The sequence below is a fragment of the Manacus candei genome, unplaced genomic scaffold (genome assembly GCF_025592945.1).
Source record: "Manacus candei isolate 608988 ecotype Guabito, Panama unplaced genomic scaffold, ASM2559294v1 h1tg000119l, whole genome shotgun sequence".
Lineage (NCBI taxonomy): Eukaryota > Metazoa > Chordata > Aves > Passeriformes > Pipridae > Manacus > Manacus candei.
The window spans coordinates 3,320,407-3,343,269 of NW_026138167.1; the positions used below are offsets into that span (position 1 = coordinate 3,320,407).

At 45.2% G+C, this 22,863-nt stretch overlaps 1 protein-coding gene across 3 annotated transcripts; it reads left to right on the top strand.

The window, feature by feature from the left end:
* Positions 1-966: 966 nt before the first annotated feature.
* On the top strand, positions 967-21,959 carry IREB2 (iron responsive element binding protein 2). Of its 3 annotated transcripts, none has more exons than XM_051770320.1 (22): positions 967-1,113; positions 1,696-1,785; positions 4,841-5,006; positions 6,114-6,251; positions 8,082-8,297; positions 9,934-10,003; positions 11,048-11,231; positions 11,763-11,902; positions 12,272-12,443; positions 13,454-13,554; positions 13,983-14,099; positions 15,251-15,410; positions 16,221-16,356; positions 16,930-17,014; positions 17,608-17,764; positions 18,044-18,168; positions 18,469-18,573; positions 18,850-18,992; positions 19,876-20,023; positions 20,112-20,234; positions 20,746-20,931; positions 21,548-21,959. In XM_051770320.1, the coding sequence occupies exons 1-22, from the start codon at positions 1,095-1,097 to the stop codon at positions 21,656-21,658; spliced, it is 2,892 nt and encodes a 963-aa protein (XP_051626280.1). In that variant the 5' UTR covers positions 967-1,094; the 3' UTR covers positions 21,659-21,959. The 3 variants fall into 3 exon arrangements, with proteins under 3 accessions (XP_051626280.1, XP_051626281.1, XP_051626283.1); XM_051770323.1 differs by lacking the exon at positions 967-1,113 and adding an exon at positions 1,293-1,599 and having other exon boundaries at positions 1,694-1,785; XM_051770321.1 differs by lacking the exon at positions 8,082-8,297.
* The last annotated feature ends 904 nt before the right edge of the window (positions 21,960-22,863 follow it).

Below are 22,863 nucleotides of genomic sequence, written 5' to 3' on the forward strand. Positions count from 1 at the left end.
TGTGCAGACCTCACAGCTCCTTCCAGTGTGTGAAGGGGCTACAGGGAACCAAAGGGTTCATCAGGAACTGGAGTGACAGGACAAGGAGTAATGGGTGAAAGAGGGGAAATTCAGCTTGTATACTGGGGAGAAATCCTTCCCTGTGAGGGTGGGGAGGCCCTGGCACAGGTTGCCCAGAGAAGCTGTGGCTGCCCCATCCCTGGAAGTGTCCAAGGCCAGGTTGGATGGGGCTTGGAGCAACCTGGGCTAGTGGGAGGTGTCCCTGCCCATGGCAGGGGCTAGGAATGAATGACCTTTAAGGTCCATTCCAGCCCCTTAACATTCTATGACTCCATGTGCCGAGGCGCTGATCCCAGGGGTGGGACAGGGCAGGGACACGGACAGGGGCAGAGGAAGGGGCAGGGAGAGGGGCAGGCACAGGGAATGGGACAGGGACAGGGAATGGGACAGGGACACAGGGACAGGGAATGGGACAGGGATACAGGGACAGGGAATGGGACAGGGACTCAGGGACAGGGAATGGGACAGGGATACAGGAGCAGGGACAAGGGCAGGGAATGTGAATAGGGACAGACACAGACACAGGGGCAGTGTCACACGGTCACACTGTCACACTGTCACACTGTCACACTGTCACACTGTCACACCGTCACACTGTCACACTGTCACACTGTCACACTGTCACACCGTCACACTGTCACACGGTCACACGGTCACACTGTCACACTGTCACACGGTCCGTCCCACCCGCTCCCTCCCGCCGTACCGCTCGGTGCCGCCAGGGGGCGGCCTCGGCCCCGCCCTCGGCCCCGCCCCCAGCCCGTCCCACGGGGTGGCCCCGCCCTTTTGCCCTCTCTGTTATCGCGAGAGCGGCCGCTGCCCTCCCTCGGGTACTTCCGCCCTTTCTGCGAAGCCTCGCGGCATCTTGCGCCCTTTCTTGCCCGGCTCTGAGGGCGGTCTCGCGAGATCCTTCCCCCCGCGGGGGCGGGGCGCAGTCTCGCGAGATCCGTGCCGCGGCGGCGGCGGGGCGCGGCGCAGTCTCGCGAGAGGCGCGCGCCCCCCCCCGGTCCCTCAGGCGGACATGGTGGCCGGCGATGGACCCTCCCAGCGCAGGTCGGTCACCGCGGGCCCGGGGCCGCCCCGACGGGGGCCCGACGCAGCACCTCGCCCTCCGCGCCGCCCAGCGCCGCAGCCCCGGGCCGCGGGGGTCCTGCCAGGCGCGGCGGCGCCGTCCCCGCCCCACTGCCCGCGCCCCCCCCGGGGTATTTATTCTGTGCACTAATGGCTGCGGCGGGGCTCGTTCTGTCCCTCGGCCGCATGACGCCGGCTCGGCGGGCAGTGCTTTGTGCCTCCCGCGGTACCGAACCCCGGCTCTGTTATCTGCGCCGGTGCCTTGCTCTGTGTGTAGATGGCAAACCGAGACAACAAAGGTCAGGTGTGTGCGGGCTGTGCCCGTGACCTGCGTGACCCGTGTGCACCTGCTATTGCAAGTGCTTCTAAAATCCACCTTAGTCACACACCTGCATCACGAGCTGTCTCAATCCGTTTAGAAGCCTGTCCGTATTACATTTACTTACAGTCCAGAGGAACGTTATTTTTGGTAAAATCAGAAATAAAATCCTTTTCCTGTGAGTGCTCCGTGGGCGCTGGAAGCTCCCGTTCCTTGGTGTCTGTAACTGTTTGTTTCCTCCCCAGGAAGCCCCTACCAGCCCGTCATTGAAGCTTTGGAAAACCACCCCCAGAAGAAGTTCTACAATGTGTCCAAGCTCGGAGGGACCAAGTATGGTACGTGGTGCTCTGGGGGGTGACTGGGGTGGGACCAGCAGCAAAGGGCGCCCTGACTGCCCTGCAGGGTGGGGGGGTGCAGGCAGCAATTCCTAATGCTTGGAAGCCGAGCGTTTCCCCCTTTCTCACTGCTTTAGGAAGCTGGCAGGGGTAATACTTGGAGATTTTTTTCATTGGGGTGTTGCTGGAGTTTTCAGCAATATTCCAAATCAGAATAATTACACTTTTGGAAAAAAGGTGAAGTGACAAAGAACTCCTTCAGAAACAGAACCAGCTTTTACTGTAGTTTTGTGCAGCTTTGTGGAGTTCTGGTTTCACCTCCCCAGCAGCCTCACGTAGTCTGTGTTTGCCAGAACGTGGCTCCTGCTGCAGGAAGGGGAGGCTTTGTTTAATCCCAGCCTGTCATTAGTATGTGACAGTGGTCTGTGCCAGAAAGGCCTTTATTGGGTCTGCCTGTCCCAGTGCCTTTTGAGAGCTCCCAATTGCACATGTGGTGGGAGGGGATCCAGGGGAGGGAGCTTTACCCAGTGCCAGCTGGAGCAGGGAATCAAAACACACTTGTGTTATTCTCTCCCTTTGCTCTCACGTTAAACTAAAATACTTACATGAGGTACTTACTAGAGGCATTTGGGATTTTTTTTTTTTCAGTTTGGCAAGGTCTGAATTCTGTGTTCACAGGATTTGTGATGTGTTTGTTAAGTAAAAAATTACCAGTGGATGTTTCACTTTAAACTGGTATTTGACACAATAATTAATACCCTGTGTCTTGAAGGGGAGAGAGAGGGGAGCACAGGGCACAGAGTCTGCTGACACTTTGTGCAACAGCTGAGGGCTCTTGCAAATTCCTCCTGCTTGTGGTAACAAAGTTAATCTTTCAGATAAGCACAACTGAAGGAAGGAGAAGGTTTCTGCTGGTGGCTTTGCCCAGGGAGAAGCAGTGCCCTGGTAGTAACAAAACCAGGCAGTTCCACAGCAGTTTTTTGAAAAGCCTCAAGACAGGAGTGGAAATACAACCACAAGATACCACCTTCTGCTAAAATGTGCCATAAATCTTGGAGCAGCAACGGGTATTCCTGAAAAAGCTTGCAGGAATTTGGATTAAGAGGGTCTTTGTCTTCCAGAAGAAACTTCTGTACAGAAGTTGGAAGCCTCATGTTAACTACAAGACAGCAAAATATTAAATAACATTTAGACACGGTGTGGGGCAGCACTGGTAGCAACTCCAGCCTCTGGAATTGCTCTCTGCATTTGTTTCTAGAACATTTTCAGTTTTACCTGTTTGCCCTCTGCCTTGGGGCTTCTGGCTCTAATTGTTTATGTTAATCAGATTGCTAGTGTAAATGTTAATTGATTTCTTTGCCAGTTTTCTAGGGAGATTGTCTAGTGTTTAAAAGTTACAGGGAAATGGGGACCTGAAAGAGCTCAGAAGGGTTTAGGGCGGAGGGGATGTGGGGATGCAGACCAGGCTCCTGCTGGGTCTGGGGAGCCTTTGTCAAGTGAGCTCTGCAAGGCTGGGAGGGCAGAGACTCCCCCCTCTTGTATCCTGTGCTTCACCACCCTCCCTGTGAGCTGCTTTTTCCTTGTATCCAGTCCCAGTGTCCCCTCCTGCACCCTGGGGCTTTCATTGTGCTGTCACTGGGTGCTTCTCGGTCAGGCCTGCCCTCGTCTGCAGTTCTGGGGGTGGTGGGTGCTGCAGGCCCCTCACTCGCTGTGTCTCTCAGGGGCAGCCAGCCCACAGCACCTGAGGCAGGCACAGCAGTCCCAGAACTCTTGGAGGGCCCTGTGCTGGATGTGATCCCATTTCTGGAGATGTCCTGGATCCTGGGAAGCCCCCACTGCCCACGGGATTGCAGCTGGGAGCTCGCTGTGCCTCCTGGAGAGGAGCAGTTGGTTCTCCACAGCTGGTGCTGAGCAGCCCTGGGGCAGTGGATTTGTCACTGCCTGGTGTTGGTGACCCATGAGAAACCAAAACAGTCCCTTCTGGGAACTTGGCCTGGAAATCACGTGAGGGGTGGCATGACAGGTCATTAGATGTGGTTCTGGTGACATCTTTATACTCAAACTCACCCAGGTCTTACACTGGAAATAGGGACTTGTCTACTTGGACAACAATGAATAATGTCTGAGAAAGACACAATGAGAACAGAGTCAGCAAATTCTGTATTAATGGTTTGTGAAGAAACCTCTGGATTAGGTTAAGACCACCAATTCTAACCTTTTTTTATTAAAGCCTGAAGTTAACTTTCACCTCCTTCTAACTAACTTTTTTTGTATTTCTCCCTGTTCTCATGAAGTTGACTGCTTGAATGATGCTGAAAATAATGGGATTTGGGGGAGGAATCAATTAACCTTGATTTTGTTTTTGTTTGTTTCTGTGCTGTGAATAGTGACATTGGGGATTTTTTAAACTTGTCTCTTTTTTCATTATATTTTCATTTCCCTATTTTTTTTCTGCCAGAAAACTGCTGCTTGTCAGTACCTTAATTCAGATCAGTAACAAACTAACTCAAGTTACATTTAGTGAAATGCCCCTGTTTATATTTTATGAAGTGTGTTTCATTTTAAAAGGGCACATGGCAGAATAATTTCTGGTCTTCATGTCACTGTTTATTAAAATAATATTCTGGCAGTGGATGCTTTTGGCTTGATATCTGGAGTAATGCAATGGTGACATTTACAGTTAAAAGTGGGTTTGAATATTCTAATTGCAGTTGCTTTTGGCCTGCTCTGATCAATAATCCCAGCTCTGTGTTCCTGGGTGTCTCCCCTGTCAGCATAACATACCTTCCTGAATGTCCCTGTGTGCACACAGGGGGTCAGGCCACGGGTGTGTCCCATTCAGATCCCACAGGATAACTCACCTCCTGCAAGATGTACATTGTGCAGCTCACTGCTCCAGACTGTGTAAGGAAGATCAAACCCAAAGGCAACTGGAAGAGCAGGCTCCTGAAGCTCTCAGCCTTCCAGTGCCTAGCAAAGTGGAATTCTCCAGCAGTGGGGGATGGTTACTTTCCAAAGCTGCAGGTGCTGCAGTCACTGTGTCCCTGCTCCCCAGACACTCTGCCTTACTCCATCCGAGTGCTGTTCGAGTCCAGCGTCCGCAACTGCGACGGCTTCCTGGTGAAGGAGACGGATGCCATGAACATCCTGGACTGGAAAACAAAACAGAACCATGTCGAAGTGCCCTTCTGTCCTGCCAGAGTTGTTCTTCAGGACTTCACGTAAGTGTGGGAGCGCCCAAAGCCCTGAAAGCACCTGTGTGAACTCACGGAGCTGATGTGCAGTCCTTGGGCTTGGCAATAAATCACACCTCACCTTCGATACCCAAGGGTCTGCTTCTCCATGGAAGCCTGTGCACTGCTTCTGCTGTTCAGGGGATTCCTTGTGATAGTTCCATATGATGCAAGGGCAGGAGCTGTTCCATAGGGTGCCCTGGCTTTAGTGCAGGTTGGCAGGGCTGAAGCTGCTGGTCCACAAGGAACACTTCACAGGATAAGAGCCAGAACACAAATGGAAGTGGTGATGTTTGGCTGTAGCCAGATGGCTGATGGTTCACTGAAATACATGGAATTCTTGCTTGAGATAATTGAAGATTAAATATTGCTTACTCCACAATGAGTAATCCAGTTGAATCATGAATAATACATACATCTAAAAAGCAGTCTCTTAGGATATTAACTTTCTTTGTGATTGGACTCTGACATAGCTGAAAGGGCAGTCCTTCAGCAACTTGCAAACATTCAACTGAAGCTGTCTCACTGACTCTATTTATTAAGAAGCAAGATAATTAAAAAAAGGAATTATGATAATAATAAATTTGAGGTAACTTCTGCTTAGCAGGCAAAGCCAGTGAGGTTTATGTAGTTCTGTGTTGTATAAACATTACCCCCTCTCAGCTTTGTACTTCAGGTGTGCTTATTATCCGTGTCATAGCAACACAAATAGTTTTGTGAAATGCTATGAGCTTCAGAAGTGGCTCTGTTAGACAAAGAACACCTGCTGAGGTGTTAAAATGTACAGCAAGGTTCCACCATAAAGGTAAGGAGTATCTAAAGATTAGCTCTGCAGGGAAGCACAGCCAGACACGAGAACTGTGGCTGTGTCTGAGGGGGTTCTGTGTTCATGTCCTCACATGTGAGGGGAACATGAACCAACTCCACTGGCTTCAGAAATGGTCCAAGCCCTTTAAAACTGAGAGAATATAATAACAGGGGGTTGGCATCTGAAATGAGACTTAGCTAGATCTAGAATTAAATAATGTTAAAAAGAAGTTTGTGTGTTTTGGTGAGTTCATGTCTCAAGTGCTATTTTGTTTTTCCATCTGTCAGTGGAATTCCAGCAATGGTGGATTTTGCTGCCATGAGGGAAGCTGTGAGAAATGCTGGAGGAGATCCTGTGAAAGTCAACCCTGCCTGCCCCACTGATCTCACCGTTGACCATTCTCTGCAGATTGATTTCAGCAAATGGTAATGGACTTTTCTTTTACAAACTATACATTTTTGTTTGACAGTTGAGGTGTGGATTCATTCAGGTCCTGGTACTGTCCCATCAAATCATTTATCCTGAGTGGATCCTTGCAATGAGACGTGGTGGTAATTGAAAAAAAGCTGGATAAAAATGGCTAAATTAACACTCTTGAAGGAGAGGAAGAATGTTTGTGAAGCATTCTGGGTGAAGCTGACTGATAATCCCAATTCTGGGCAGGATTTTTCTGAAATAACAGGATCTGGCATGCTTTCCAGAAAATAATATGTCTCAAGAGGATGAGGCAGAGGGAGTTTGTAATTTTGCTTTGCTCTGTTTATATTGTTCAAACAGATAAATGTAGCTGCATATATTTTCAGAATAAGTGTACTTGGAGAAGTCTGGACAAGTATGAGGACTGGAAAACTACCAGTGTGGTTTTCCTTGTCTGACAGGCAGTGATGTGATGAACACAGCCCGGGGCTGCCTTTGCTGGAAACATAATACTGCAGAAGAGGAACAACTTGAGTTTTATTCAGTGTTTGCTGAAGGAAACACTAAATAATGTGGCTTCCCTCCACCTTCTCCCCTGCCCCTCCATCGTGGAGCCTTCCAAACTCATGCAGAATTGCATAAACTGCTCAGGCTCTTTGGGAATTTTAAAAGTTCGTGGGGAAGAGAGGCCTGTGGTCAGATGGACATGGATGTGTGAGTCATTTCTGTCAGCCTTCCAAGGGCTCCCAGGATTTCAGTCTGGTTGGTGGTGGATGTGCCGTGTCAGTGCTGTGCTCTGGCCGTGCCTGTGTCTGCAGGGACAGCTGATTCCATTGCAATTAGGCCAGCCTAAAATTATCAGGCAGACCAAGCATTGGCAAGAGGTCTCAGTGTGCTGCTTTGTAATGATAAATCCAGGCTCTGTAGCAGCATCACTTGGGAAGCTTTTGGGTCTGGGCAGCTGCTGGGCTGTGATAAGAAGCCCTTCCCTGCAGGGTGGTTTGTGCTGCTTTCACAGAGCTCCCACCTCCTGCAGACCAGGGTCTGCTGGGCTGGGGTGGGATTTACACCAGGTATCCTCTGAGCCAGCACTCTCCTGCCCTCTGATAACTGAGTATCTGCCTGTGTTGCTAAAGCAGGAGAAAGCAGTGGCTTTAATTGCAGATATGTGATTTGGTAATTACTGAGAGGTAAACAGTCATTAGTTTTTTACAAGCTTTCTTTGCTCTCCTGCACAGACTGGGTGAATGGAGGGTACTGTGCTGTATGGACTTAATTTTTTTAAAAAAACCTCCAGCTTTTCTGTCCTACTTCTGACTGACTTGAACAGTGTATAAAATTTATCTGAATCTTTGAGAATTTGGATAAAAAGCCTAATTAAATAATAAAGTTACATTTCTTTCCTTGAGAAAGCTTTGCCTGTAATTGTTCCTCTGTGGATTTAACAGAACATGTACAGAACAGTCTTAAAAAAAAAAAGAAACAAGTTGATTCTACTGTTTGGATGAGACTGTGTGAACACCTTCCAAGTTTAAAACCCTGAGTTCAGCCTTTGCAATGCTCTTTATAAAGATTTCTGGCCTATTGTGAACAAATGGAAGGAGCTGTGTGGTGTTAATCTTTCGGACAATCCAGTTCTGTTCATTTACTTCTCACCGTGCCACATTACTTAACCAAGCTTATCCAGCCGTAGTTTACTTTGCAACAGGATCGTAGTAAAATAACTCAATTTTTTCAGATGATATTTTATAATCTGTAGAAGGGATTGCAAAAAAAACCCAGGTGGGAGTGGGGAAGAGCAGACTGCTGACCGCGCTGTGGTTCTCTTTGTGTTGCAGTGCAATACAGAACGCCCCCAACCCCGGCGGCGGGGAGGTGCCGAAGCCGCCGGCCCGGCTGTCGCCGCTGCGGGCGCAGCCCCGGAAGGTGCCGTGCCGGGGCCAGGGCGGCTGCAGGGGCGGGCCCTGCGAGTCCGGCCGGCACCCCGCGCCCTTCTCCGCGCAGATCGAGAACACTCCCATCCTCTGCCCCTTCCACCTGCAGCCCGTGCCTGAGTATGCAACCTCTTCTGAGTCGCTTTGTACCTTGTGTATTGTTGAGATCTGCCTGTGACAGCTCATGGAAGTGGGATTTTTTTACACGTCTGTCTTCCTCAGCTGTGCCATAGGCAGGTTTCAGTAGCTAGAAGAAGGTCAGATGTAGCAGATATGAATTAGTCTGCAATAAATTTATTGTTTTACAAGAAGAGCTTTACTGAACTCAGTGCAGATGGCCAACTATTGGCTTATGGCTGTGACTTTTAAATTAAATTTTGATACTTCCCTTGTTTCTTCACAAGGACAACAAAGCAGAGGATCATAATCCTCTGTGTGTTGGAAAGCAAACCCGAGTGAATAAATCAGTGAAGCATTAGTTTATTTCTGAAAGTAATTTATAGCTTTTGTGTGATAACTTTTCAGAAGTCTCTGGCTCTTAAAAGTAGCTTATACATCATCCCCCAATCTTTACAGGATCCCACAGTCCATCTGTCACTGGGCTGCAATTCAGTAAATATCCTGCCCTGTAATAGCCCAGGGGAGGATCATCTCTGCCTTGCCCAGGTTTCTGTGTTATTCCCAGGTCGGTGTGTGCTGCTCCATCTCTGCCAATTACACGTAATCACCCTTCCCTTTGAGCTGCCTCCTTGGTGGGATGGACTGTTCAGATCCCAGTCTGCCTGTGCTGGACAGGTGGAGCATTGACCAGCTGATCCAATCTGCATCCCACAGATACTGTGCTGAATGCCATGGTAATTTTGTAGCTGTGGGGACATTCCTGCTCAGTGCAGGTGCAGGAGTGCAGGAGGAGAGGTGTTTTCAGCAGCACTGGTGCTGTGGCACAGCCCAGCAGGGGTGGTGATGGAGCTGCAGTGTCACACTGGCTGTCCCTCAGGGCCTGGCAGAGCACTGGAGCTGCTGAACTGCTGCTGCTGCAGGGAGGAAAGGGAAGGCTCATGGTGTAAAATACACCTCTGAAAATTGAGAGCTTCCTGGTACAAAGCAAATGTATTCCCTTCCTTGTTCAGCTACTCAAAGCAGAGAATATTCCTCTTAAGTTATGGATTACTCTATTATAACAACTATCAGTATATTAATAAATAGAACACTTACTAAGAAAAGATAGTTCATTTTATGAGGCTGCAAGTGAGTACTTGTGAAGAAAAAATTGTGGCATGGAGGGAAATGGAGGAATGGAGGACAGTCACAATTGCCCTGATGTTCTACTCAGCTGCTGAGGGCTAGTTCTGAACGTGGAGCATGTTTTTCCAGTAGCTAGTGAACATCTGGGTTCTTTACTGTGTGGGGTTTTGAGGTGTGCAGCCTGTGAGACAACTCGTGGGGGTAAAAAAGCTTCTGTGTATCGTAGCATATGCCTGGAATAGATCCCTTAAAGTATTTCTGAGAGCAGATGCTTTAGGCAAACCATACCTGGAATAAACCTGTTCTCAGGAGCAGCACACGTGGAGTCAGCTGTTTCTTACTGTTTACAGAAAGCTTGCTGCAGGGAAGCAATTATCTTTGTTCTAATAAACCACTTCAAATAGTCCTGCAGGCTTAAATGAGTCTTTCATCAAACAAGCTAAAACTACAACTTGTTCTTCTGTAATTTGAAATGCATTTTGACAGTCCTTGTGAACTTGTTATCTTCTAGGCCTGAGACGGTATTGAAAAATCAAGAGATGGAATTTGGCAGAAATAGAGAGAGGCTTCAATTTTTTAAGGTATGTCTGTGCACCTGCTGGCTTTGTGTTCTGGGCTTTTTTTAGGAGCCATTTGTCCACCAGTGTTCAGGTTTAGATGATAAATTTAAGTGTAATCATTTGGAAGTGTTAGACTCTCAAATCTGAATTTAATACAGGAGCAGAAAACTGGCTTTCTAACTTGAAAAAGTTTACTCTGATTCGGTTCTTGTCCAATGGGGATTTATGAAGCATTAGTCTTTTTAATGCCTTTTCCTGAGCTCAGTGCCTTAGGTCACAATGAATCTCTGGATAAAGGGTTCATTTATCTCCAGCCCTGTTATAAAACTTCCTGGAGCTGGGAGTGTTGAGCAGAGAGCAGTGCTCAGACATGGCTGCTCTCAGGCTGGGCAGCACAAGTCCCGTGGGGAGCATCAGCTTCTTTGCTGCTGGGCAGAGACCTGCAACATTGGCATTTGATCCTCATCATATGGACTAATCTGACATGGTTTAGGAATTCAGTGCAATGATCTAAGACTCTTTTCATATGTGTGGACTGGGAGGTTTCTCTCTGAAGCAAATTAGCTTTTACATTATTAAAGAAGGAAATGGCCAAGCTGAATCTTGTTACAAGTTTCCATGTCAGCTCTGTTAAATGTACCATCCTGAGTTTGCAGATGGTCTCACTCGGGAGTGTCAAACCTAAACTCAATTATGCTATAAATATAAATTCTGCTATAAATACAAGTGCTTAGGTTCTGTTCTCTAAATATCAGTCTTAGGTGGGCTTGAAATAAGTTGTGTGAACTGGAAGGTAAGAGATTGCTGCTGCCCTGCTTTTGAAAGGTAGGTATGAATTATTGATTCAGCCTTCACAGGAGTCGAGTGAGTGGTTTTGTTGATAATTAGGAATGTATCCAGGGGGATCAGATGCCTCTGTTTGACAAAGGAGCAAAAGCCCCCTGGGTAAATAGTAAGGACTCCTTTATTGTGTCTTAGTTTTGCCTTTTTAGTTATGTACTAAGAATTAAATATACCTTTGAAAAAAACGCAACTCTTTTTCTTCTCGTTTTGAAAACATTTCAGTGGAGTTCAAAGGTTTTCAAGAATATTTCCATAATTCCACCTGAGACTGGAACGGCTCACCAAGTGAACTTGGAATATTTGTCCAAAGTTGTTTTTGAAGTTAAGGATTTGCTCTATCCCGATAGTGTGGTTGGCACAGATTCCCACACAACCATGGTAAATGGCTTGGGTATCTTGGGCTGGGGTAAGTATGCTCAGAATAACTTCATTGCACTTGGACAGCCACACTAAAGCTGCATGTTCATATCTCAAGCATAACAGACTCTTGAATTATTCTTCTACATGTTTCTTGTCTAAAAGCAATCTTGACTAACATTTCTTTCCACTGAGAAATGACTCTGTAATTAAAAGAGAAAACAGCCAAAAACCAACTGATATTCAAATAAGTGCTGTTTGTACAACAAAAATTTGCATGAAGGTTTCTCTCAGAAAATTAGCTTTAGATATGAAATATTTTCTGCCTGGCTGTGCCATTTAACTTGAGCAGTGGTCGGGCTTGGTTTGAATCTTGGATTTTGATTTAACGCAACTCCTGCATTTCTTGCTGTGTCCGTGTGGGGAATGGAGGGATGTCCTTCACTTGCAAGAGAAGCAGCAATATGTTGGTTGTCACAGCTGTAGGCTTAATAAAAGGGTGTTCTTAGATTGTTAGGAGCTGAGCATGCAGAGTGTTGGTCCCTGAAGCTGACAGGACGCTCTGTGGTGTCCCTTCCAGGCGTCGGGGGCATCGAGACGGAAGCGGTGATGCTGGGAATGCCCCTCACCCTCACCCTGCCCGAGGTGGTGGGCTGTGAGCTCACAGGCACGGTCAGCCCCTTTGCCACCTCCATAGATATTGTTCTGAGCATTACAAAGGTAAGTGTCTGATGCTTTTTCAGACTAGAGAGAGTTTGTTACCAGTAGCACCAGTGGTGGTTGAGACCTGAATTAAACACCGGGAGTGTTTTTAGTTCACCTTTGATCAGGGCAGTGCAGAAAGGTACAAATAATCTCTAACCATTTTTATTTACTAGACCTTTGAAGTAGCAGGTTTTTCTTTACCCTTATTTTATTTACATGTCCTCTTTCACTAAAAAGTCATTTATAATAATTTTTTTTTCAAACATAACCTTAGGGTTTCAGCTTTTTATATTAAATGTTCGTGACTCGTGAATTGTTGTGACAAACATGGCTTGCATTGTACCTCTGCACATAACAAGTGTTGTTGTGTGTTCTTTCCAACAGCATCTGAGGCAAGCCGAGGTGGCTGGAAAGTTTGTGGAGTTTTTTGGGAGTGGTGTTTCCCAGCTGTCTGTAGCAGACCGAACCACAATAGCAAATATGTGTCCTGAATATGGTGCTATTCTGAGTTTTTTCCCTGTTGATAATGTGACACTGAAGCACTTAAAGCATACAGGTAAAGATGAAATTAAAATAGTGATTCCTTCTAATTGTGCTTTTGATTTGTGGTAATACAGTTTTTTTGCTTAGAACTCCATAGGTTTTACACTGTGTAGAGTTCTGATGTGGATTTAATGTATAATTAGACTTGTGCTTGAGGTTTGTGTCCAGTCTGGTTCATTTGTCTAATACCTGATTTATGAACATGATGTTATTTTTGAACGTCCACAACCCTTGTTTTTGAAAATACCTTTAAAAGAAAAGTATGAAGGAAATTCTCAGTTACATTTTGAAATGTGTATGGACTGTAAGTCTTCTCAATTTGAAATGAATCCATTAACCACCTGTAGATTCCCTGCAGAATCAAAATTTAAAATGATTACTAGAAAGGAGTGAATCTGCAGAACAAATCACGTCCCTGATTTTTTTCCCAGTGGATTGTTTCCCTTTGAAGCTCATGATTTCAGGCTAAACAAGGAGAATGACAGTTCCTTATCAAGCTGCTGCAGATAGCAAAAAAGGCTCATTCATGAGGGAGCCTTTCTGAAATGAAATCTTTCAGTTTTAAATGAGTTAAATATTTTTAACAGCAGATATGTTTGTCTGGCTAGTGCAGAGCAAATGAACAGTTTCCAAACAGTAGCCAGCAATTCTGCCTATTGTCAGCTCAGCACATGGTCTGTATTAAACCAGTAAATCTTAACAGAGAAAAGCCTTATGGCCTTCAGGGACACATCTGTAAATTTAATTAGAGTCACAACTGCTAGAGCTGGAATAACTTATTTTATTCCTTGGTGTAAGAAGACAAGTTAAACTAATTTAGAAAAAAATATAATCATTTATAAATGTTTTAAATTGTGTATCATTCCTGAATAGTTTCTGGAGGTTGGGGTATGGAAGTGGTGTGCTTGGAAAAAAAATACTTTGAATGTTACACTTAAGAATCTAAACTTCTGAAAATTGTGTGTTTTGTTTTACTTATGTCTTTAATGTGACTGTTCTCATGTTTGAAATCACCTTCCTAAGGTTTGGACAAGGCCAAGCTTGAAGTCATGGAAGCATATCTTAAAGCTGTGAAGTTATTTAGAAATGATGAGAGTTCTTCCAGAGAACCTGACTATTCCCAGGTATGCTGGAAAGGACTTGGTGGGGTTTGTTTCTCCTAAATAACTGCTGAGGATTTAACAGGCTTGTCTCCCCGTCATTTGCATTGCTTTCAGCAAAGTTATGTATTAACTCACAATTTCAAGAAGCAGAGATTATTTGCAAAACATAAGAGGGGGTGGGGAAAATAAGGGAAGTACAGTAACATTATGTCAACTAACAGATGCTGAATTTCAGTCACTCTCGAATCTTATGGATGGTAGAAAAGTTAAGGATCATGTTGAAACCCCTGGGATAAGATGGGTAGCCTTTTACAGTGAGTGGTCTTGAAAGTGGAAGCCCAGAGTTCTAAATGTCTGTGAACATTCAGGTTTTTAACAAGAGTTCCACATCCATGTCCTGCTGGGCTGGGATTGGTAATGCCTGTGCTTTCTGTTCCTTGGTTTTTTAGGTAGTGCAAGTTAGTCTAAGTTCTATAATTCCATATGTCAGTGGTCCCAAGAGATCCCAAGATAGAGTGGCTGTTAATAACATGAAGAGTGACTTCCAAGCCTGCTTAAATGAAAAGGTTTGTACCACTGATGTTCTCTTCCTAAGGTGTTTCCTGCAATCCATGTGAATCAATGTTATGTTGCCTGTTCCCTGCACAGCTGCTGACCCTCCTTATTGCTACACAACTGCTTGGCCAGGGTGTTCTGTTCTTGCTTGACAAGTGTCCCAAGGGTAGTTAAAGTTGGTAAATCATGAGTGGTTTGGCAGGAACATGAGCTTCCAAATATCCTTAATGTCACAGTTTAGATTGCTGGGGAGGAAGAACTTTAAGTAATACACAGTGTGAGCTTGTGAAACTTTTTCACTTTTTCAAGGATTTTTTAAACAGTTGTGTATTACTTGATTTCCACAACAGAATTTATCAGGAGAAAAGAAAACTCATCATATCATAAAGGAGATTCAGAAAGACTGCCAAGATTTGTAGCTAAGCAGCATTCCAGGTTCTTAACTTAGCAAATGATTTTTGCTTACAGCTTAACTCGACTTCACACAGTGAATGTTTTTACTCTAAGGTGTATTATTTTTGGTTAGGGATGTATTCAGGTATCTAAGAATGCAGCCAATACAGGAACGTACCTTCATTTTTAGTGTTTGTCACTAAAGTTCAAGACTGGCAGCAGTGTTAGTAAGAATTTATCCTGTTGGCTTTGGCTTTTATTGAGGCTGTGACCCAGTGGTCAGTCGTGCTGGAGGAAGTGGGAGCTGACTGTGGAAGGCAAAGAAAGGGACCCCTGAGGATGTTTGAGTGCTGGGAGCACTCAGGTGAGGGTGTGAAATGCTAATTACCTACTCTGGTTTAGTTACCATACTCTTACAGTTAATCTTGGACATGCTTCTAATTCAGCAACAAGTGTTGTGTAGGATTAGACAGGGACTCATAAGGGGTTGTTCTTTGCTGGACAGCAGGGAATGAGTTGTGGCATCAGCCACTTGTAGACTGGCATTTGTTCCCAACTGCTGCAGAGTTAAAGCTGCAGAGTTGTGAAGGAAGGATGATGAGACCAGTGTATTTACAGAGGGGTGTGAACTGAGGGCTGCCTGTAAAATCTGTCTGAAGGTTCCTAATGGCACAGCTGAGGGTTATTTCAAGATGAGGCTCCCCTTGGTCTCTCTGTTGTCATCCTTTGTGTACTGTAGCAGCTGCTAACAAGTATCTTTGCCCCCCAGTGTGGTGTGAAGGGGTTCCAGATTGCAGCTGAGAAGCAGGAGGACACGGTGCCTGTTCAGTATGAAGGAAATGAATACAAGCTGTCCCACGGCTGTGTGGTCATTGCTGCAGTGATCAGCTGCACCAACAACTGCAACCCCTCTGTCATGCTGGCTGCAGGTAGGTCAGGAGCACACAGCCCACAGCCTTTGTGGTGCCCCATGTGTTCACTACTGGAGGTTCTCTGCAGTGACTCGACCTAAAGGTTTGAAACTACAGACTTGTAGCCTTAACTTGTGTGTTCTGGAGGTGATCTAGGGGAAGTTATTTTTCCACAATACAGTCTCCAAGTTTGTGCCATAAAGCAGTGTTAAAGAGAGTAATTAAGAATATTTACACCTGGTAGTACTCCAGCAGGGAAGCAATTGCAGGGCTCTTGTCAGGTGACACAGTTGATGCACAGGGGGGCTTTAGCTTGGAGCCTGTCCTGGGTGATGATGAGCTGGAACACCATGGAACAGGACAGAAACTCTGCATTGCTGAACAGTTGATGTGTCACTTTTTAAGGGGTATCTGCTGCACCTTCACAAGCTGCAGATGGTTTTGCTGGAACAGCTCATGTGTCACACTTTGCTCTCATGTTTTAAGGTCCTCTGTGGGCAAGGTGAGCTTCCCTTTGGGCCTCTGTGGCCAGTCTCTAACACTGGATGGATTTGCACTGTAAGCTAGAACGTGGGAAAGACATTTTCCTTACAGAAAAGAAAATGGGAATGGGAAAAAAAACCTGTGTGTTATTATTCTGAGTTAAGAAACTTTATTCAGGCCAGTAGTTGCTTTAATAATTTAATAAACTGGAAGTTGTCTAATCCTCTGTGGGTTTTTATGCTTCATTTAACTAAGGTAGCAGCATACAGGTGTCATGTTAAGGGATATAAAGGGATATACAAATCATAATCTGTCTCTTTGGCTTTTCCCCTTTTTGTTTGGTAGGACTCCTGGCCAAAAAAGCCGTGGAGGCTGGCCTGGTGGTGAAGCCCTACATCAGAACAAGTTTATCACCAGGCAGTGGCATGGTTACACATTACCTCAGTTCCAGTGGAGTATTGCCATACCTCAGCAAGCTCGGGTAAGGCCTGGCTCCCCTTGCTGCTTGAGGCAGGTGGTGCACAGGGGGTTTGTGCCACCTGATAAATAGGAGTGCTGTTCATTTGGAGCTGGATAATTCTTAATAGATTTTCATTTTACTTGCTGACTTAAAATTGTTTTGCCCCGTTGTATTCCCACTTTACAATTTACTATGTGTAGCTCTACCCCATCTGAGCTCTGTTTTTTCAGTACTCAGCTCCTTGATTATAAGTGTTTTGCAGGACAGGATGCACTTGATCATGTATTTTAAAAGTGGAAGCTGGATGCACATTTGTCAGGACAGTCTGTACTAGTCTTCTCTTGGCATTGCTGCTGTCAAGGGTTGTTCAGCATGGTTTTGGTGGCTCCACAGCAGATTATGCTCATAATTCTGCAGCAGTGCCCAGCTGTGCCTTGCATCAGTGAGATGTAACGTCTGCTGCTCACCTCCTAAAGAGTTTTAACTGCCAAAGGAAAAAAAAATCTTAGGGGTTGCTAATAAAAGAAAAAGCAGTTTTGCTGACAAATTGCTTGTGACCATGGAATGTGTGACTTGTTTGGTTTTCCCATGCAGGTTTGAGGTGGTTGGTTATGGGTGTTCCACCTGTGTTGGGAACACAGCCCCTTTGCCAGAAGCCATCAGGAATGCAATAAAACAGGTAAAGCTCTGCCTGGCTTATTAAATACAGAAATGAGTTTCCCACCCAGTTAAGAAATCAGGAAATACAGCAATCCATGCAAAATACACTTCATTGTTGGTTTGGGCTTTGCATGATGTTTTTGCACATTTGCAAGTCAGAGAGACCTGACAATTCATTGCTGTGTATAATAAATGTTATAAATGGTATTTGTAGCATTCAGCTGGAAATTACAAAGTAAATACTTATGATCTAATCTTATGGAGGATGCAACGTGTGGGTTTTGTGTCATAAACGAAGAGGAGGTTTTTAAAGAGCTGTGGACTCAAATCACTTTAACCAGCACTGTCTCAACAGCTGCAGCTTTTTTCCTCTTCTGAAGCAGAAGAAAAATACAAGAAATAAAAGGCAGGAGAGGAGTTGACTGAAGGGACAGGAGAACACATCAGAGGGTCAGAAGGGAAAAAGAGAAGGGTAGTGGGAGAGAGCAAACTGCCTTTCAGCTGTAGTGTTAGAGGAAATGTTTGAAGTGGAATGCTAAAGCACATCTGAGGTAGCTAAGCCAAACCAGCACCACAACTTGCTGTAACAATACACCTGGGTCTGCCTCTCAGGGTGATATCATTGCCTGTGGAGTGTTGTCTGGCACGAAGAACTTCGAGGGCCGCCTGTGTGACTGTGTCCGTGCCAACTACCTGGCGTCCCCCCCCCTGGTGGTGGCCTATGCCATCGCAGGCACCGTCAGGATAGACTTCGAAACGGAGCCTCTGGGTGAGTGTTGTCTTACAGCTTCCAGTTCTGCAGGCAGGGCACGTGGGGACAGCTCTGCACGTGCATTTCAGCACCACAGCCTGGGTGCCTGAGGAGAAAGCACAGCTCTGTTTGGTGCTACCTGTGGCTAAAGCAAAGCACCCATTCCACTGCTCAGATTCGTTGCCTGTTTGGTGCCATCTCTGAAGGCCTGAATGTGTACATGTGTATATTCTAATATAAATCTGAAGGCTCGTGTTTTGTTCTTTAAACTGCTGTTCTGTTTGAAATCTTACTCAGGCATTGGCTTCAATGGCAAAAGTATTTACTTACGAGATATTTGGCCCACCCGAAAAGAGCTTCACACAGTGGAGGAAGAGTATGTGATCTCATCCATGTTTAAGGAATTGAAGGAAAAGATGGAGGTAAGAATGGTCTTTCATTCCCCATAATTTAAAGGTTGCTTTTCATTGTAGCTTCATAGTATCTTCCAGTTGAATGTGATTGGTTTATCAGTGACTTCCAAGGCTTTAAGTGGGAGGGATACTGGCATTAAAAAGTGATTCATAAGTAGTATCCAGTGAAGTAACTTGTAATATATGATAGAAAATTATTTATGAAATAATAGTAAGTAATAGAAAATCACCAGTAAGTCTTTGGTTTCTTGAATGTAAAAATATAATTAACTAATTTCTGTTTGTTTTGATTCATTTTCTTTCTTGTAGAAAGGAAACAAACGATGGAATTTACTGGAAGCACCAGAGTCAACTTTATTTCCCTGGGATTCGAAATCTACTTATATCAGATGTCCTTCCTTTTTTGATAAACTTGTAAGTACAACAGATCTATCCATCAGATGATATGCATTGCACTGAAGTAAAGGAATGGGTATTCCAGTAAATCTTCGATGTTTAAGTAACAAATTTAATTATCACTAATATTTCTCAGTCCTTGAAATACTGTTTGTGTCTCTGGAATGAGCGTAGCCTGTACATCAAAGTGCCCTCATATACTGCAGATATGTTTTATGTCTCTAAGGGTCTTGGAAGAAAATGTTTCTTACACTTTTTTCCCTTGTGTTCTTTCCCCTGCCCCTTCTCTTTCAGGCCAAAGAACCAGTTGCACCCCAGCCAGTTGAAAACGCCCATGTCTTGCTGTACCTGGGGGACTCTGTCACCACAGATCACATATCCCCTGCTGGGAGCATTGCCAGGAGCAGTGCTGCTGCCAAGTACCTGACCAGCAAAGGGTGAGCACTTGGCACCTTCACCAGCCCCTGCTGTGGCACAGGAGTGCTGCACATGGCAGAGAACTGAGCAGCAGGGCTGCTGGCCTTTAGAGCTGCCCCTCTGCAGAAAGGGGACATTGTGTGGGGAGAAGCCCAAAGTCATCACCTTCTGGGCAGCCTGTCCAGGTTACAGCAGACACTGAGACACCCCCCTAAAGAGCTGCTCCCCACAGCCCTGGCCACAGTAACAGCTGCTGCCACAGGAATGCCAGGGCAGAGCTGATGTCCTCATGTACAAATCAGTGCCTGATCTGTTAGCTGAGGTTAGTCATTGTCACTGGCCTCAGGAGCAGCGAGATGCACAGATGATCAGATCTTTTTTAACAGGTCAGTTTAAGAAAATGAAGCCCAGTTTTATAACTGAATATGGTGTGGACTCTTTTTTCTAACCATTACATTCAGTCTGAAGGAGTCTTATTGCAGGAAAGAAAAAAAAATTGGCCTTTAATTCCAGGATGGTTGGTTGATTGATGAGTAAAGCTCTCAGATTGGTACAAGGCTTGTTAATAGATGTGATGGTAATGGTAAGAGGAGTAGTGAGCTGGGTTGTTTCCTAGAACTGTCTGCCCATAATTCTCCTGGAAGTACCACACTGCTTGTAGCACTTCATAATGAAGTTGTAGAAAATCAATTTAAAATTGCAGCTTTCCTCCTGAGTAATCTAGCAGTGGTTTACACATGCTGTTCATGATTTATAATAATTACATCTTTGGAGGACTAGTTCCTTACATCTTGCACCGAAGGCTTAGATATGCTGCAGTAATTATAAAAAAATCATAATATCCTTTTAACTGGATAACCTTTAAAGTAACTGATTCCCTCTTCAATTTGCTTTTTATTCTAGACTCACACCTCGTGAATTCAACTCTTATGGGGCTCGAAGAGGTAATGATGCTGTCATGACAAGAGGTACCTTTGCAAACATCAAGCTTCTGAATAAGTTCATAGGAAAACCAGCTCCTAAAACAATTCACTTCCCATCAGGACAAACGGTAGGAATGCATTTGTTAGCACAGCTACTCTGAGATGGGGGAGCGGGTTCAGAAGTCACTCACACTGTGTCACTTTGCCATTCCACAGCTGGATGTGTTTGAAGCAGCAGAGCTGTACCAGAAGGAAGGCATTCCTGTAATTATTCTGGCAGGAAAGAAGTATGGACTGGGGAGCTCAAGAGACTGGGCTGCAAAAGGGCCTTTTTTACTGGTACTGCTGGTTTGTTTGGGTTTGGGGTGTGGTTTTGTTTTTTTCTGGAAGTACCTAAAAACACATCATGTGCTTTCTTTGTTAGAATCTTCATGGGAAAGAATCACTAGTCAGGATAAGTCAGAATTTCTTAATTATGTAACTTACCCTCTTGGGTACCAGACTTTGAGATAAATTAGGCATTTATCTAGTGGTGACCTCTCTTTGGTCTCCAGGGGGTGGTCAGTATCTCACTGTTGGAGACTGATTTCCACTAATATTCAGAATAGTAATAGCCAGCCATTGATTCATGTCCTGCTAACTCCAGCGAGGTCACTGTCTGTGACAAGCCCCATGTCATACTCCGTGGGCCTGCTCTGACCTGTTTGCTTCCATCTGCTGTAAAACTAAAAGATACTGCAGTGCACTTAGAGGACTGGTGTAAACTGCTGTCTTTGCTCTCAGTTTGGTGGCAGGGTTTTGGACATGAGGGGTGTGTGAAGGTCTCACTGTGCCTGCTGCTCTCCTGCAGGGTGTTAAAGCTGTGCTGGCCGAGAGCTTCGAGAAGGTGCACAGGAGTCAGCTGGTTGGGATCGGCATCGCTCCACTGCAGTTTCATCCCGGGGAAAACCCGAGCACTTTGGGTCTCACTGGCAAAGAGCAGTTTTCCATATTGTTCCCTCCAGAGCTGTCACCCAGAATGACTGTGGATGTTAAGGTATCTTTGCAATATTTTTAATTTCTCTGTTGAACGTGCTGATGATCGAAGGCAGAGAAAGATAAGTTAGTCCTGATGACAGGAAGCAAAGCAGGAAAAAACAAGACTTAATTCTCTTGGAAGGTAAGCTTATAGTGCTGCCTGCAGGTTGGCATGGCTGTTGAGGTTTCCCAAAGCACATACACACATGTCCTTTCTACACAACTTTGTATGCAACCTGGAGTACCTGATTGTTCTTTTGGGTGTTGTTTTCCCTCTCCTGGGCACTGTGTTAGGGTAGAATTGAGCTGTTGCTCATTCAGGCGCTTTTAAAGACAAGGGTGTGATGATTTGAGAGAGGCTTTGGCTCTCCCAGAACACAGTTGGTGCCACCTTAGGGACATGGTGTTTTCTTGGTTACAACAGGCACGTCTCCCACTCCCAGCTCCATCTACACTGGGCACTAAAACAAGCCCCCCATCTGCTCCCAGCAGTCTCGGGGCTGTAGTGGCACATAAGAGGGTTGAATTCCCTTGTGTTCAACAAAACATGGGGTTAGAATGTTAGCTGGGAATAGGCCAGGAGAAGTGAAAGCAAAACTTAATTAGTTTCTCTTTTTTTTGCTTTTGTTTTGAAGACGAGCACTGGAAAAGTATTCAGCGTGATTGCCTTGTTTGAAAACAACATGGAGATAACTTTATACAAGTATGGTGGAAGTCTAAACTTTGTGGCTCGAAGATTCTTATAGTAGCTACTGACTGTCTGGGTACCTTGCATAACTGGTAACTCTGCAAATGCCTTGTGTGAACCCAGGAATCTGTACTGTGGAACTGCAAACAGTCCTAGTGTGCTCAAAGTTACTTCGTCCATGGATGTAAAAGATTGTGAATCATTGTAACTGCAACAAGATCCTTTCTGATTTTAAATAATATTCTAATGGTGCTATTAAACATTGCTAAAATCAACATGTGTATTGTGGCAGAGAGCTGTAAGTATGGAGGGGATGTTTTATCAGACCATTTTGTAAATAAACTATGCGAAATCTGAAACTGATTGTGCTGAAGATTCTTATGTAAGAAGATTTTCTGCAGTTGTTTCCGCTCAGTTTTTGCACCTGTAAATCTGTTTGTTGGTTTAAGGGGAGCAGATGGCCTGGAATCTTAAAGGCCAAACAGAATTTTTTTTTTTTCATCTGGAGCTTAAAAAAGATGCGGAGTTTTGAATTTCTTGTTCTTCAGGTTATGGGCTGAACAAAAAGCAGTCCACGTGAGGCCCGTGGGATCCTGTATCACAGATGATGACCTCCTTACCTTTATTATGGGATTATATTTCATCTGGATACAGATTTAAAACTGCTCAAGCTATGAAATGTGTGCTTAGAAATATGGGAAACATTTCTGCATTTAAAAACAAAGCTCACGGTTGTTTGGTTCATGCAGGTTTGTTGGTGCCCTTCTGTTGAAGTTTGTCATATCTGCTTCAAGGGATGCAGTTTGTTGTTTGTGGCATCAGATTTTCCTGTGCTGTCTGCAATATCATCAAACACAGTACCTCCCCGAAGGGTTTTAGCCTTTACAAATCTTTAAAAACATCTCCTAGGACTGTTTAAATTCCTCTGCTTTAATTACAGCCTGTGTCTAATAAGTTGTCCTTGTCAGATGTTGAAGGGCCAGGTGGCCGTGCTGCCTTTCACTGCTTTCTCATTGCTGTCAGTCCACAGCTCTCCCCAGGTGTCCCGTTCCCCTGTGGAAGAGCCCAGCACACTGGAGGAGTCTCCTGTGGCACTGCAGTGGCTGTGACTGTCAGCACACGGAGGGCAGACCCCGTCCCACAGCTCAGATCAGCACAAGGTGCAGAGTTGCTGCAGAGCTCGTGTTCCCACTCCCTGAGCGTTGCTGTGTCCCAGCTGCCCAAGGAGTGCAGCTCCAACCCGCTCCCGCTGTGCTCCTGTAT